Source organism: Nerophis ophidion, linkage group LG03 (assembly GCF_033978795.1).
Source record: "Nerophis ophidion isolate RoL-2023_Sa linkage group LG03, RoL_Noph_v1.0, whole genome shotgun sequence".
In the NCBI taxonomy this organism is placed as follows: Eukaryota; Metazoa; Chordata; class Actinopteri; order Syngnathiformes; family Syngnathidae; genus Nerophis; species Nerophis ophidion.
The window spans coordinates 61,661,624-61,679,401 of NC_084613.1; the positions used below are offsets into that span (position 1 = coordinate 61,661,624).

Here is a 17,778-nt window from a genome sequence, read left to right on the forward strand (position 1 = left end):
AGTAAATTACTCACTGTTTACTTTCTTTAAATTTGCACAAAATACATTAATTTTCACAAAACTATATCAATGTGCATTGTCTCATGCACCATTTAAGTGGGGTTACCATTTTTTTAATGTTACTTCTGTCTGCTTTACATTGGGTTGGGGGGAGGAGTCACAGCCCCGCTTTAACGTGTACCTCTTCATTGGTATACTTGCTCTTCCCCGGTATAAATGATTTGTTTGCTTAAAGGCCTACTGAAACCCACAACTACCCACCACGCAGTCTGATAGTTTATATATCAATGATGAAATATTAACATTGCAACACATGCCAATACGGCCTTTTTAGTTGACTAAATTGCAATTTTAAATTACCCGGGACTTTTTTTCTTGAAAACGTTGGTTATGATGACGTGTACGCGTGTCGTCACGGACTGTTTTTGAGCACTGCGCACACACACAGCTAAAAGTCGTCTGCTTTAACCGAATAATTACACAGTATTTTGGACATATGTGTTGCTGAATCTTTTGCAATTTGTTCAATTAATATTGGAGAAGTCAAAGTAGAAAGACGGAGTTGGAAAGCTTTAGCCTTTAGCCACACAAACACACAGTGATTCCTTGTTTAAAATTCATGGAGGTGAAACTTTACTATGGATCACAGCGGACATGGACCCCGACCGAATGTCAACCAGCAGGTTTCGTTGAGAAAATTGTGGTTAAAAAGTCGCCTCTTACCGGATATCCGCTGAGCGTGTGCCTCCCGTACAGCTGTTGTCGACTTCGCCGAGACACTGCGCGTCAACACCCGGCCGTGGACGTACACTTCCGACTATCAGGTACTGTTAAACTCACTAAAACACTAGCAACACAATAGAAAGATAAGGGATTTCCCAGAATTATCCTAGTAAATGTCTCTAAAAACATATGAATCCGTCTCAATGCAACGCGATTGCAATTGCATTTTGTTTTTTTTAACTTGTTTCTTTTTTGTTTTTTTTCCCTTGTCCATCGCTATCAATATCCATCCATCCATCCATCATCTTCCGCTTATCCGAGGTCGGGTCGCGGGGGCAACAGCCTAAGCAGGGAAACCCAGACTTCCCTCTCCCCAGCCACTTCGTCTAGCTCTTCCCGGGGGATCCCGAGGCGTTCCCAGGCCAGCCGGGAGACATAGTCTTCCCAACGTGTCCTGGGTCTTCCCCGTGGCCTCCTACCGGTTGGACGTGCCCTAAACACCTCCCTAGGGAGGCGTTCGGGTGGCATCCTGACCAGATGCCCGAACCACCTCATCTGGCTCCTCTCGATGTGAAGGAGCAGCGGCTTTGAGTTCCTCCCGGATGGCAGAGCTTCTCACCCTATCTCTAAGGGAGAGCCCCGCCACACGGCGGAGGAAACTCATTTCGGCCGGTTGTACCCGTGATCTTATCCTTTCGGTCATGACCCAAAGCTCATGACCATAGGTGAGGATGGGAACGTAGATCGACCGGTAAATTGAGAGCTTTGCCTTCCGGCTCAGCTCCTTCTTCACCACAACGGATCGGTACAACGTCCACATTACTGAAGACGCCGCACCGATCCGCCTGTCGATCTCACGATCCACTCTTCCCTCACTCGTGAACAAGACTCCTAGGTACTTGAACTCCTCCACTTGGGGCAGGGTCTCCTCCCCAACCCGGAGATGGCACTCCACCCTTTTCCGGGCGAGAACCATGGACTCGGACTTGGAGGTGCTGATTCTCATTCCGGTCGCTTCACACTCGGCTGCGAACCGATCCAGCGAGAGCTGAAGATCCCGGTCAGATGAAGCCATCAGGACCACATCATCTGCAAAAAGCAGAGACCTAATCCTGCGGTTACCAAACCGGAAACCCTCAACGCCTTGACTGCGCCTAGAAATTCTGTCCATAAAAGTTATGAACAGAATCGGTGACAAAGGACAGCCTTGGCGGAGTCCAACCCTCACTGGAAATGTGTTCGACTTACTGCCGGCAATGCGGACCAAGCTCTGGCACTGATCGTACAGGGAACGGACCGCCACAATAAGACAGTCCGATACCCCATACTCTCTGAGCACTCCCCACAGGACTTCCCGAGGGACACGGTCGAATGCCTTCTCCAAGTCCACAAAGCACATGTAGACTGGTTGGGCAAACTCCCATGCACCCTCAAGAACCCTGCCGAGAGTATAGAGCTGGTCCACAGTTCCACGACCAGGACGAAAACCACACTGTTCCTCCTGAATCCGAGGTTCGACTATCCGACGTAGCCTCCTCTCCAGTACACCTGAATAAACCTTACCGGGAAGGCTGAGGAGTGTGATCCCACGATAGTTGGAACACACCCTCCGGTCCCCTTTCTTAAAGAGAGGAACCACCACCCCGGTCTGCCAATCCAGAGGTACCGCCCCCGATGTCCACGCAATGCTGCAAAATCTTGTCAACCAAGACAGCCCCACAGCATCCAGAGCCTTAAGGAACTCCGGGCGGATCTCGTCCACCCCTGGGGCCTTGCCACCGAGGAGCTTTTTAACTACCTCAGCAACCTCAGCCCCAGAAATAGGAGAGTCCACCACAGATTCCCCAGGCACTGCTTCCTCATAGGAAGACGTGTTGGTGGGATTGAGGAGGTCTTCGAAGTATTCCTTCCACCTATCCACAACATCCGCTGTCGAGGTCAGCAGAACACCATCCGCACCATACACGGTGTTGATAGTGCACTGCTTCCCCTATCAATATCCTCAAACACGAATCTTTCATCCTCGCTCAAATTAATGGGGAAATTGTTGTTTTCTCGGTCCGAATAGCACTTTTTGTTGGAGGGTCCCATTAAAATCAATGTGAATATATGAGGAGCCATCAACATGTGACGTCATCGTCTGCAACTTCCGGTAGAGGCAGGGCTTTTCTCCAGTTGCAAACTTTATCGTGGATGTTCTCTACTTAAATCCTTTCAGTAAAAATATGGCAATATCGCGAAATGATCTAGTATGACACATAGAATGGACCTGCTATCCCCATTTAAATAAAAAAATCTCATTTCAGTAGGCCTTTAACAGAATTACTATTGCGACATTCAGTGACACATTCAGAACAGCAGTTTCTTTACTTTAAAAATGCAGCTTTATTTTACACTTCGCAAACTTGTCTCGCGGGCCGCATGGAACCTGTTCGCGGGCCTGATCCAGCCTGCGGGCCGCATGTTTGACTTGACATTATTTTCCAACCATGAGAATGAAGAATGTGAGTGTGAAATACATTACTGAGAAGTGGATGATATTTGTAGAATTAAATAGGGCTAAACAATTATGGCAAAACCAATAATGGCGATTATTTTGATTGATAATGTGATCATGATTATTTACTAATTCGAAAACATGAGTATTTATTGTACCACCAACACGCAATTTTCAATGGAGTTTAAATAAACAGATATAAAATAGTGACAAATAACAAGTAAAATAATAAATACATTTAAATAACAATAGCAATATAAAAAAAACGGTACAATTCAGTTTTTCTTTTTTAATAGTTTTTCATTCTGTTTTTTACCTTTAACACTTATTTTACCACAACAGAGTGCATGCTTTTTGCGTCAAATAAAGTTTAACAAAAAGTTTGTTAATTAAATGCAAACAAATATTGACATTTATTGGTGCAATACATCTTTGGACAATTTTGACTACTATTTTAGGTCAAAGCATGATAATTGTGTAAATGTATCAATAAATGTGTTCGCCCGAATGCATCTGGGATAAGTTCCAGCACCCGCCGCGACCCCGAGAGGGACAAACGGTAGAAAATGGATGGCTGGAAGTTTATTATGTTTGTGTAAGGTACTTTTTTCAAACCTTTATTTTGTTAGCACAGTCAGACCAGATGTGGCATACCGCACTACTATTGTGAAGAGAGGAATTGTGCTGTGCTGCTATTCTCAGCTTGACAACAAGTAAGGAGACAATTTGAGGATGTAAAAAAAAAAAAAAGACCGCCTGTCAAGTTGCGACTGCGGTTGTGTTTATACATTGATATTACATCAATGAGGTCGTTCACGACAACACAAGCAGATGAAATGTGTTGTGGGTAATAGTGTTACGTCAAATAAAAAGTAGCAACCATGGTGAGATCCCAAACTTCTTGTAGACGTGCTCTTTTTTCACTCATTTGCTCCTCATATGTTTTATCTTTACAAACTCTGGATTTTGCATGCAAGCTCTGCGGTTCTTTTTTTTTATTATTATTATATTTTCTTGATTGTGAGAAGCCATAATTGAAATCAAAATCCAAATTTGATTAATAGTCCTGTCCTGGAATTAAAGAATAAAATCATCAAAAACATGACCCAGCATATTGTCAGCTTGGCGAAGCAGTTCAAGTGCATCACAGCTGGCCTGCACCTTACTGAAGCAGAATAAGTCTAATGCCAGCCAAGAATGTTAAAATGATCTCAACAATAAACATTTATCCACAAAAATATGTAGAAGCATCTGATGGGTTGTTTGACAGAGAAGCAGCTGGAAGAGATATTATAGAAGTCCAATCTCCAAACTAAATGCTGTACATTTTTATTACATTACTTAAAAAACCACTGTGGTTGTTTTTACTGCATTGTATTGCAAGTTTTTTTCTTGCAATATTTTTGATGTTATAGTATATTTTTCTTTTTAAAGGCATGTTACATGTTAAAATGGTACTGTTTCGTGAAGGAGGTAGGAGAGGAAAGCCCCATTTAAATTGTATTTCAATTAATTTCAAAATTGAAATTTTGGAGGTACACATTTTTATTTTTATTTTAAGAGCTCTGTCATAAAACCACTTAAATGTGTAAGTTAAAGGTACGACTGTATTTCCAATTTTCCAATATTTTAATAAAAGGATGTGAAGAAATTAAAAAGTGTTTAAATCATCTAATGTTTTAACTTCAGAGGTTCCAATGTACAAAACTGAAAGAAACAGCTCACCCACCGTGTATCACCAGCACCGCCAGCTGAGTGCATCTCCAAGCTAAGAGGACCAATGGATCTTCATTGCGATTCACACTGAGGTCTGGAAATTCTGGGTCATCCCTCAGTAAAAGGAAGTGCGTCAGTGTCTTGTTGTATTGCTGGGCAATGAGCTCCAGGGTGGCATCGGTCACCAGTGTGTTGTAACTGTCCAGGTGGATGCGCTCCAGTGGAAGGCTTGGCTTTAGAACCCTGAGGAGCTCCAAACTGTTGACTTCCATGGCCATGATGTACACTCGCAAGTTGGTACTCACTCGTACCTAAGAGGGGAAGACAAACTTGAATGACGGGTGCGATACCATTAGTCAACAGTGATGTTTTGTTACAGAAAGGAGAAATAACTGTCAGGCCAGTGCTTTACCAGTGCCTTCCAATCGTCTTCTGTGGCAGTTCCTTCTAATGATTTGAACTCCAGAGTGGCACCATTGAGCAGTAGGGAGAGACGATGCAGCGGAGTGCGATGTGGCGATGCCAGTACGCCACAAAGTTCAGATGTCAGATCAGCGAAATCAATAGCCAGAGAATGAAGAGATGAAAGACGATCCAACTCTGATGGTGAAATAAGCGGACCTGATGGGAAACAACGTTTTTTGATGTTACTCCTGATTTTGGAAAACGAGCAAACACATTAAGATAAGTGCTGGGTTTTCATACTTGCAAACAATCACCGACCACTACGTACCAAGCTGGTGGTCTAGTAAACTGAGGTGCTGCAAGGTCTCAGAGGAAAGATTGGACAGGTGCGCTAAAGAGGTGGGAGTCACCAGACCAAGCATGAAGCTACAGGACAACCACCTCAGCTGCCTGCTGTTGGACAACAACTCTCTGAACAACCGCTGGATCCTGCAGAGGCAGTGTGGAAAGAAGGAGAAAGATCCTATTAACAAGTTCTAGGACACCGGGGTGGAAAATACAGTTAAACCTCGAGTTACAAAGCCCTCATTGTACAAACTTTTTGAATTACGAGCCACAGACCGAGTAAAAATATGCTTTGGTGTACGAATGTTTCATCCACCCATTGTGTGCCTCCCACCGCAGTCATTTTGTGACCGGCAGCAGATCTACTGTGGGCGGGAAGATCGATATCTGGGGCTCCTTTTGTCAGCTGTTAGCTACAGCACTAAGTGCTATCGTTGTGTGCTTTTAAGATAAGGTCTTTAAGCAGCAAGGGGGTTGTGAAATTTCCTGGAAATTTAGACCAGTGGTCACCAATCATTTCGAGACCAAGATCCCTGGTCCCAGCCAAAAACCAAAACAAGATCTTTCCCAGCGTCAACTAAGTTTTATATGCACGTGTTTAATATATTACATAATATGTACATAGACATATACATACACATGAATACACACACATACATAGACACGTACACATATCTATCCATCCATTTCTACCGCTTATTCCCTTTGGGATCGCGGGGGGCGCTGGTGCCTATCTCAGCTACAATCGGGTGGAAGGCGGAGTACACCCTGGACAAGTACACATATATTTATATAAATATACATAAATATATATAAATACACATACAAATATATACACACACACACATGTATATATATATATATATATATATAAACACACACTCATTGATATATGTGTGTGTATATACATACACACGTATGTACTGTATATAAATATATATTTTTAAATATATACATATATTTTAGCCCTGCGATGAGATGTATGAGCCGTATACGCCGCATCCGCCCGATTGTAGCTGAGATGGGCACCAGCGCCCCCCGCGACCCCAAAGGGAATAAGCGGTGGGAAATGGATGGATAGATGGACGGACATATATTTTATATATGCATATTTTTAAATGAAATTTTTTTTAAATATTAGATTATATATATATATATATATATATATATATATATATATATATATATATATATATATATATATATATATATATATATATATAGTTGTTTTGTTTTTTTAAAAACAAAGCTTTTTGTTGTTATTATCGACTGATGTCCACATTTTGGCTTTTTCTCATTGAACTTTTTGCGGTTTTCAAAATTTCTGTTGGTGTTTTTTGTAATGTGCCTACGGCCAATGACAAACGAGTCACGGGCCACAGATGGCCCCTGTGCCGCACTTTGGGCACCCCAGCTGTAGCAGCTAACTGTTTATGGCCACTATAGTCTTAGTATTGTAGTATATTTGTTCATCCTATGGTCACATATGGGAAGCGAGTGAAATGGTTGTCTTACGTCAACGCCGGAAGTAAAAAAATCAGCTGTTCATGTGGCAGGTTTTTCCCGTGTGATAAAGAAGGGATAAATAGGGAAATCCTTCTTTAGCTGCCGCCCTTTTTTGTCATATAATATATATATATATATATATATATATATATATATATATAGATACACATATATATTTATATATATATATATATATATATATATATATATATAGATACACATATATATATATATATATATATTTATATATACACATACATACATATATATACATACATATATATACACATACATATATATATACATACATATATATACACATATAAATACATACATACATATATACAAACATACATATATATATATATATACATACATATATATACACATATAAATACATACATACATATATATATATATATATATATACATACATACATACACATATATATATATATATACTGTACATATATACTGTATATATATATACATATATATATTTTTTTTTTCTTCCAAGATGGCGGCGTGCACGCACGCAGCGGCTCACGACTTTCCATTTCAGTGCTCTTTTATCCTGCTTTTCTTCTTGTTTTTTTTCCTTTTGTGCACCACCTGTACTGCAAACACCCGGTACACCCGCCAGTCACTCTTGGATATCGGGAACTCGCACCAGATATTTGTTTCGAGCGACTTTCACCACGAGCACAAAATCCCAAACGACATAGCGAGAGCACCGGGCTCTCCGTGGTTTGTTGTCGGGTCTGGGAGACGGCGCAGACGGAGGAGGGAAAGGAAGCAGAAGCGTGGCCGCAGGTCCGGCGTCTTGCTCAGGCTTAGGAAACAACTTCACAAGCCACCACTACCGAGCCTGTTCCTCTCCAATGCCAGATCCTTCGTACAAAAGATGGACGACCTGGAGTTACACCTCGCTGGAAACCGCTATGTTCGGGACTGTTGTGCTATGATTATTACCGAAACCTGGCTTCAACCGGAAATACCCGATGCTAGCATGCAGCTAGCCGGCCGCACTCTGCTCCGCCGGGAAAGAACTAAGGACTCCGGAAAAGGCAGAGGAGCGGGGCTCTGTATTTACGTGCATGAGAACTGGTGCAACAACGGGACAATCATTGAAAGCACTGTTGCCCGGACGTGGAGTACATGTCTGTTGGATGTCGGCCTTTTTTCCTCCCGAGAGAGCTGTCTGTTATTATCATCACGGCTGTGTATAATCCACCGTACGCCAAAGTAAACACAGCGCTCTCTCTTCTGCTGAACACCGTCAACGAACAGCAGAGGGCCCACCCCGACGGTGTTCATACCATAGCAAGGGATTTTAATAAGGCCAATCTGAAGACTGTACTACCTAAGTTCTACCAGCACGTGAAGTGTTCTACAAGGGGCAAGAACACCCTGGACCACGTGTACACCAACATGAAGCACGCGTACAGAGCTAAACCCATCCCCCAGCTTGGACAGTCAGACCATCTTTCCTTACTGCTCTCTCCTACCTACACCCCCATTAGACGCCTGGCCAGGCCCGTCACAAAGACTGTTATGACCTGGCCCGACGATGCACTCCCCAATGGGGCGGCATGGCGTAGAGGGTAGAGCAGCCGTGCCAGAAACCTGAGGGTTGCAGGTTCGCTTCCCACCTATTGACATCCAAATCGCTGCCGTTGTGTCCTTGGGCAGGACACTTCACCCTTGCCCCCGGTGCCGCTCACACTGGTGAATGAATGATGAATGAATGATTGGTGGTGGTCGGAGGGGCCGTAGGCACAAACTGGCAGCCACGCTTCCGTCAGTCTACCCCAGGGAAGCTGTGGCTAATGATGTAGCTTACCACCACCAGGTGTGAATGAATGATGGGTTTCCACTACTCTGTGAGCGCTTTGAGTATCTAACAATAGAAAAGCGCGATATAAATCTATTCCATTATTATTATTATTATTATTATTAAACTTCAGGACTGCTTCCAAAAACAGGAGCTGGAGAAAGCCCCAAGAACGGTGCTGGACTACATACAGTTCTGCATCGGGAATGTGACTGTGGAATAAAACATCCGGGTTTACCCCAACACGAAACCTTGGACGACCAGCCAGGTCCGCACACTCCCCAGGGCCCGCGACACTGCCTTCAGGTCAGGGGACAGGGCACTGTACAGTGCTGCTAGAGCCGACCTGAAGAGAGGGATTAAAAAAGCAAAGGCAGACCACAGGAGGTGCATAGAGTCCCATCTGTCCAGCAATAACTCATGGGAGGTGTGACGGGGTATTCATGACATCACGAACTTCAGAGGGTGCGATGTGACAACGGTGGGTCATAGTGCGACACTGGCAGAGGAGCTTAACTGTTTCTTTGCCCTTTTCGAAACCCCCCCAGGCGACACTCATCTGCTCCAGCCCTGCCCCCTCCACCACCGGGCTCTGCCACCACTCCGTTCACTGTACAGGAGCACAGTGTAAGACGAGTGCTCCTGGCTGTGAACCCCAGGAAGGCTGCCAGACCAGGCGGAGTACCTAGAAAAGTGCTCAGGGCGTGCGCCCACCAGCTCGCTCCCCCCCTCACCAGGATCTTCAACCTCTCCCTGGCTCACGCAGTCATCCCATCCTGCCTGAAGTCATCTACAATAATCCCGGTGCCGAAGAAGTCTCCCATCACCAGCCTGAATGACTACCGACCAGTTTGCCCTCACTCTGGTAATCATGAAGTGCTTCGAGAGACTGGTTCTCCAGCACATCAAGGACCACATACCTCTAGACTTCGACCCCCACCAGTTCGCATACCGGGCGAACAGATCCACAGAGGACACCATCGCTGTTGTTCTCCACTCTGCTCTGAACCACCTGGAGCAGCAGCAGAGCTACGTCCGGATGCTCTCTGTGGATTATAGTTCTGCCTTCAATACAATAATCCCGGACAGACTCTGCAAATAACTAGACACTCTTGACTCCCCCCTGTCACAAGCGCCTGGATAAGGGACCGACCGCAGAATGTGAGACTTGGCCCTCACCTCTCATCCACCCGCACGCTGAGCATCGGCTCCCCACAGGGCTGTGTGCTGAGCCCCCTCCTCTACTGCCTCTACCCCCATGACTGCAGTCCAGCCCACAGTGACAACTTTATTGTCAAGTTTGCTGACGATACCACAGTGGTCTGGCTCATCTCCAAGGGGTGACGAGGCTGCCTACAGGGAGGAGGTCCTGAAGCTGACGGCCTGGTCTTTGGAGAACAACCTCGCTCTCAACACCAGCAAGACCAGAGAGATCGTCGTCGACTTCAGGAGTAGCAGCACTGACCCTGCCCCCCTCTACATCAACGGTGAGCGTGTGGAGAGGGTCCACTCCTTCAGGTACCTTGGAGTCCACATCTCTTAACGACTTTTCCTGGACAGTCAACACCACATCAATCATCAAGTAGGCTCAGCAGCAGCTACACTTCCTGAGAGTCCTCGGGAATTAAAACCTGAAGCCTGACCTGCTGCTGACCTTCTACCGCTCATCCATCGAGAGCCTGCTGACCAATTGTATTACAGTATGGTACGGCAGCTGCACTGCAGCAGACAGGGAGAGTCTGCAAAAAGTGGTCAAGACGGCTCAGATGGACATCTACACCTCCCGCTGCCTCAACAGAGCCAGTGCCATCATCAAGGACAGCACCCACTTGGCTCTGACCTGTTCCACCTGCTGCCCTCTGGGAAGCGCTACAGGTGCATTGAAACCAAGACAAACAGACTAATGAACAGCTTCTTCTCCAGGGCCATTATTACCCTGAACGGACTGCCACATTGACCCTCATAACTGCCTTCTCTTCGGTGCAATAACCCATTCCACCAACCACCCTGTTTTTTCATGAAGATACTCATGTATATATTCATTTCACCCACTGTATAGAGTGTACATTTTTACAGAGTGCATAGGGTGTACATTCGCACAGAGTGTACATTGTACAGCGAGTATAGAGTGTACACTGTTCTCTTCCACACCTTTCTTTGCACTTCTATATTTGTTATATTTTTATATATTTACACAGTTTTCTTGCATGCACACATCGCACTGTATGGAATGGCCTCAATCTTGTTACCCAGCGTAATGACAATAAAGCTGATTCTGATTCTGATATTACCGCCTTTGCACATGTCAATGTTTACGTTTGCATATTTACAACACGAAATCTGTACTTAAAAGCATTGTTCACGGACTCTATTGTTTGGCATGTTAGTTTCCCGTCGCAGGTGAGGAATAATGGTAGCGGTTGAAGGAAGAGTTGTTTGATGTTGGATGCTGGAAAATGTCCGATGCAATGCAACAATCAGCCTTAATGCATTGTTGCAGCTCGATGATTTCTGAGCACGTCTTGAAACCCGCGTTTGCAAGGCAAACAAGTGTAGTGGGCGGCCGTGCTCGGGGGGGGGGGGCACGTCGTCGAGAGCTGCGGGATGACAGACTGAAGAGAGAGAGGCAGAGACGTGCGGGTGTGTTCAGGGGTCAAAATGCTTGTCTGATGGCAGGTCTGTTCGCCGGGTGGGGTGGTCACTACTGTCATAGTAATAATTATTTTTTCTAATATTTTCGCGATTGAACGGTAGGGTCCCAAAGATCAACTGGTAGATCACGATCGACGGGTAGGTGACCCCTGATTTTGTCTTTTAAAATGATTTTTCTTTTTATTCCTAGCACAATTTTCCCACAAAATTGAAATGTTTTTAAATACACATTAGTTAATAAAAGGTAGTGGAATGGACACCCTACTCACTGTACCTTGCAGCCAGGTTTAAAATTAAAACATAAATATATTACTACATTATTACATTCATGTTAGCATTTAGGATAGCTAACAATTAGCGCTCTCATTGCCTGCTAGGGATTAACGTGGCTAGATTTCAGCCATCGATTAGCGTACTAGTTACCAGCTTGCTATTGGCAGCGCTATTCTGTATTATTTGAAAATACCTTAGTATTGCACAATGATAAAGGTACCTGTTAGGCCAGATTAGTAAAAACCAAACAAAAAAAAAACATTTTATACAGTTTGTACGTCAGTCTGGGGGTCAAAAAAGAAAACCCCACCAACCCCTCCTCTCTTCAGCCCTCAAAGAACAAACAATACCACTTTTACCTGATCCCATGGTATTTGAAAACGACAAAATAGCGGCCAGGGTGTTAATATGCTACGTTCTAAGCCACACAATAAAGTGCTGTGCCGTTCCTCTACAATGGCCAGAGGCTTTCCTCTATCGTCTTTTGCTTTGTTAAATTACTTTTAAGTTTTTAAGCACTTGTACAGCATTTTTCCTATTTTTGCTAGCTCAATATTAATCTAAAAAACCCAATGGACAAGCGATGTGTGGTTTTAAACATTCAAGAAGTCTCCACAGCGTTGTCAATTCTGCCCCCCTTTCGCTGCACACCAAAGTGAGTAATCAACAAAGTGTTGTGGATTGATTTTTTATTCCAAATCATTGTACCGTCCTGGCTGTAAAAGTTAATGAGTTTTGGGATTCCAAACTGTGAGTGCACCACAAGGCAAGTGACAGTGTGTGCATGTAAGCAGGGCATTAAGGATGTGCAGCAAACAGCAAAGAGAATGCATAAGCACATGCAGTAGCAAAGTTCCCAGGCCGATGAACAGAAAACAAATGATTTAAATAGTGGCTATGGTGATGAGAAACAGGTGTGGGACTGAGGGCAGGGGCGTGACTTGGAGACCATGTGGAAACTAATGCGTGACTATGGAAACAAAGTAAACCATGAAGTGCAAAATGGGAAACAAGAGTCCAAAAACAAAACATAAACATGATCAAACCTAAACCTAATTTACAGGCATGACAAAAATATGTACTTTAGTCCAGGTTGGAAGCCATTATTTATGTTTACATAGAAATGTGCTTCAATTTATGAACCCTGTTCTAGAACTAATAAAGTTCGGACATTGCAGAGCACAAAACATAGGCTGTAAAAAATAATAATAAAATAAATTAATCCTGAATGCAAATCCTGATCAGCTCCAAAATGCAAGGACTTAAAACTTAGACAGGAATACAAAGGAGCTACTGTGATGTGCTGCCACACTTTTAGGCGGATCAAAGAAAAAAAATAACTTGGTCCCATTTTGGACAAAAGACAGAAACACACCAACGGCAAAAATCACAGAGAATCCTGGCAGTGGTGACAAAAAAGTTAAAAAAAAGTGCACCTGTGCATCACCATAATGTACTTGATCCATCAGCTTACTGTGGTATGTAAACATGAGTCATAATACATTTCCTAGTAAGTGTCTTTGAGTTTGATTCAGATAGGGAGGGTTTGAGACAGACCGACTAAATCTTTAAAAAAGTACCAATTTGCTAATAGAGACCTTTGGAGTCTTTCAATTGTTGATAAATGTCTACCTCAAATAAATAAATAGGAAACACTGCATCCACTTACTCTTTTCGCAGCAAGTATGATGTAAATGAGTTGGACCACACTAAACATTGTCATGCCTTAAGATTTACTGTTTAATAAACCGTTCCTTGAGGCAAGGCAGACAGAATAACTTTTTTTTAAAGAAGTGTAACAAGGTGGATGTGTAGATGTCACGATCGATGAATAAACTGCTGATGCCTCTGTAACTAACTCCTCGCCTTTCATTCACATGTACTCTGTTAAAAAGCTGGAATCGGATATATTCCAAACTTGTCCCAAGCAAGACAAACTTAAATATGATTGGATTGCGTTTCTATCAACGTTTTTGTCTCGTTTGTTTCGTTAACTAAAATGTCAGTTGATAGTGTTATTGTCTTATATCAACAGGCATTTTGTTTTGATTGGTTATCGTGTTATTTTCTTTAGGGGGAAATAGGTTTTTGACAAATAGGGACGTAATAATAAACGGTATAACGATAACCCATGGTAAAACTTCCCACGGTTAGTATTACTGTTTTAATATAAAATTATTGTAAAACAGTGATTAATAACAAAAAATATTGATCAACCAAATTAAGACTTTGACAAACTGAAGTAATATAATGTATTAATGGATAGATATAGCCTACTATTTACACACTATTGGCTAGTGATGCACAGAAAATTTGACTACATAAAAAAAAAGAAGACTTTGATCCGATTAAACAGGATATTGTGAGGATACAGGTCATGGGTCGGCAACTCGAGGCTCCAGAACCGCATGCGGCTCTTTGATCACTCTGGTGTGGCACGGCTGTAAACTTGCCGACCTTCCCGAATTTACCAGGAGATTCCTGACCTGAGTGCCTTACCCTGAAATTGTCTGAGGTTAGCATACTACGATTTTCACTCGTACAGCAACATTGAGGGCGGGCCGTGATGGCAATACCCTTAACACCTTCTAACTGTGTCAGCTGTTACACAACACCATGTGCGTGCCGGCCGGTCATGCATTGTTTGAAACCTCTATTACAATCCTCAAACGATTGCAAGGCATACTTGTTCAACAGCCATGCAGGTTACACTGAGGGTTGTGATATAAACAACTTTAACACTCTTACTAATATGCGCCACATTGTGAACCCACACCAAACAAGAATGACAAACACATTTCGGGAAAACATCCGCACTGTAACACAACATAAATACCCAGAATCCCGTGCAACCCTGACTATTCCAGGCTACATTATATACCCCGCTACCACCAAACCCTGCCCCCCCCCAACCTCAACCGACGCAGGAGGGGGCGGGGTTGGTGGTAGTGGGGTGAATAATGTAGCCTGGAAGAGTCAGGGTTGCATGGGATTCTGGGTATTTATGTTGTGTTTATGTTGTGTTACAGTGCGGATGTTTTACTGAAATGTATTTGTCATTCTTGTTTGGTGTGGGTTCACAGTGTGACACATATTTGTAACAGTGTTAAAGTTGTTTAAATTGGCACCCTCATTGTGACCTGTATGACTGTTGAACAAGAATGCCTTGCAGTCGCAAACAAGGGTCTGCAGTAGCCACATACAAAACGTGACCTGACTGGTAAACTGTTTGTACAAGATGTGGAGGGCACCAAAGACAGTGTCATCGTAGCACGCCTTTATGTTTGTTGATTGGGTTTTACTCAGCAGACGTCCGAGGGTGTACTCACTCTGTAACCAGGGAGTCTCCCGGAGAAATCGGGAGGAATTGTATGCATAATGCTAATAAAGGGCATTCATATAAAAATCACTGACCGCACTAACATCAAATCCATCCATCCATCCATTTTCTACCGCTTATTCCCTTTCGGGGTCGCGGGGGGCGCTGGCGCCTATCTCAGCTACAATCGGGCGGAAGGCAGGGTACACCCTGGACAAGTCGCCACCTCATCGCAGGGCCAACACAGATAGACAGACAACATTCACACTCACATTCACACACTAGGGCCAATTTAGTGTTGCCAATCAACCTATCCCCAGGTGCATGTCTTTGGAGGTGGGAGGAAGCCGGAGTACCCGGAGGGAACCCACGCATTCACGGGGAGAACATGCAAACTCCACACAGAAAGATCCCAAGCCTGGATTTGAACCCAGGACTGCAGGAACTTCGTATTGTGAGGCAGACGCACTAACCCCTCTGTAATTGCGGGACGCGTGTCTGAGACCCCTGGTTTATACATAGCACAAAGCAAAAAAAAAACTCTGTATACAGTGTTATTTCATTATAAATTTCAAGAGTCTTGTGGCTCCCGTTATTTTCTTTACTTTGTGAAACGGGTCAAAATGGCTCATTGAGTGGTAAAGGTTGCCGACCCCTGATATAGGTATAGGGCAAGACGCACGTAATTGTCTGGAGCATAGGCAGTATGTCTGCAATGTGGACATACTTTAAATCGCTGTGGACAGCGATATATACAATGTGTAATGTGCAAATATTAAGAGGACAGTGGTTCTCTTTCAAGGACAGAAAGTCTGCGGGGGGTAGTACAAGGGCGCCACTGTGGCCCACACCCCTGCCAGCAGCGGGAGCCACTGTGCGGGGCTCCTCCAGCTGCAGAGGCACGTGCCCATCCCAGCTTCACACACCAGCCTGACCGACCCATCCTTTAAAGCCAATCCGTGTCCCAATGTTACAGATCGACTTGCTGACTTCCCGTACGAGCTTTGTTCTAACATGCTAGATACTGAAAACCCTGGAGAGCTGCTGCAAATATGTGTACGGTCTTTGTTACATTGTACCATAGGCAGCAACAATTGAAAACTAGAGCAAAACAATATGATAAAAGATATGTGTTAATACTAATTAGTAACAACAGATTGGATTTTAAATGATGTACAACAGTTTTTGCCTTTAAAAAAAAACAGGTAAAACATAAAAAAAAAAAAAAAAAGATTATTGTGCAAAAGTCCACTAATGTCAGCAATTCAATTTCAAATGTGAAACTAATATGGGCTATTAATTCATTACATCCAAAGTAGGGCTTGGCGATATGGCCTTTTATTAATATCTTGATATTTTTTTAGGCCATGTCACGATACACGATATGTATCTCAATATTTTGCCATTGCCTTGAATTAACACCAGTATGATGACTCTATGTGTCTACATTAAAACATTATTGCTCAAACTGCATTCATAGATGCTCATTTTAAACTTTCATGCAGAGAGGGAAATCCCAACTAAGTCAATTTACCAAAACTGCATTTATTAAACAGTTATTAATCCGTGGCACAAACATTCATGTAATTTCCAAAACAGAAAGTGCAAGATTGTCAGAGACATTTTAAAACAAGCTATTAGTGCACTTTTGTGCATGATGTCACTTAGATGACATTTCAAAACAACACTAAATTAAACTGTACTTTGTGTACATAACGCTACAACAATAGTTTAAAACAAATAAAGTGCATTTTTTTGCATGATATCACACATAATAGGAAATCAAATAGTGTATATCCTTCGGTATGTGGTAGGTTACTGCGGACGTTATCTCCTTCTGTTGTTGACTATTTTTTTCATACGGTGTAGATGTGGAAATGGTTGCTTCGGCATTATGATAGTGTGGCACCGGCCGGAGATGTTGACATGCAGAGTTTCAAGCACTCCCCATTCTCTAGACTTTCCAAATGATGCTACAAATTAGCAGTGCTGCTAATTTTTGTAGCAACGCTTTTGCCGCATGCTCTACATACTACATATATCTGTTCAACATATTTCCGCTTGAAGCCAAACCACCGCCGTTTTTCCTGGGAATTAATTATTCCTTCATTTGCTACCAGATTGGCACATTTCTCTCTCTCGTATTATTCTCTCTCTCTCGTATGGGTTTTAAGAAGAGTCTTAAAAGTATCCAAAGAAGGTGCTTGTCTCACATGGAGAAGGAGATCGTTCCAGAGTTTGGGACCCACAACAGAGAAGGCCCTGTCCCCTCTGAGCTTGCACTTTGATTTCAGTACCTCCATGAGCAGCTGACCTGAGGGACCGGGGTCGGGGCATAGAGGTGGAGCAGTTCAGAGAAGAAAGGTGGAGCAAGACCATGTAAGGATTTAGAAACAAATAACATACTTTTAAAATAGACTCTAAAAGACACATACAGTCAGTGAAGGAAGGTTAAAACAGGAGTAATGTGCTCTCTTTTGATTGTGCTTGTTAAAAGTCGGGCAGCTG

At 43.3% G+C, this 17,778-nt stretch overlaps 1 protein-coding gene across 1 annotated transcript in view; it reads right to left on the bottom strand.

Annotated features, from left to right (window-relative positions):
* LOC133549908 (F-box only protein 33) overlaps positions 1 to 17,778 on the bottom strand; it is a 43,690-nt gene that overhangs the window by 8,058 nt on the left and 17,854 nt on the right. The window contains exons 3-5 of the mRNA XM_061895807.1: positions 5,670 to 5,830; positions 5,349 to 5,557; positions 4,950 to 5,247 (exon numbers count right to left, since the gene is read on the bottom strand). Of these exons, the coding sequence (XP_061751791.1) occupies positions 4,950 to 5,247; positions 5,349 to 5,557; positions 5,670 to 5,830 (668 nt within the window). The remainder of the gene's footprint in view (positions 1 to 4,949; positions 5,248 to 5,348; positions 5,558 to 5,669; positions 5,831 to 17,778) is intronic.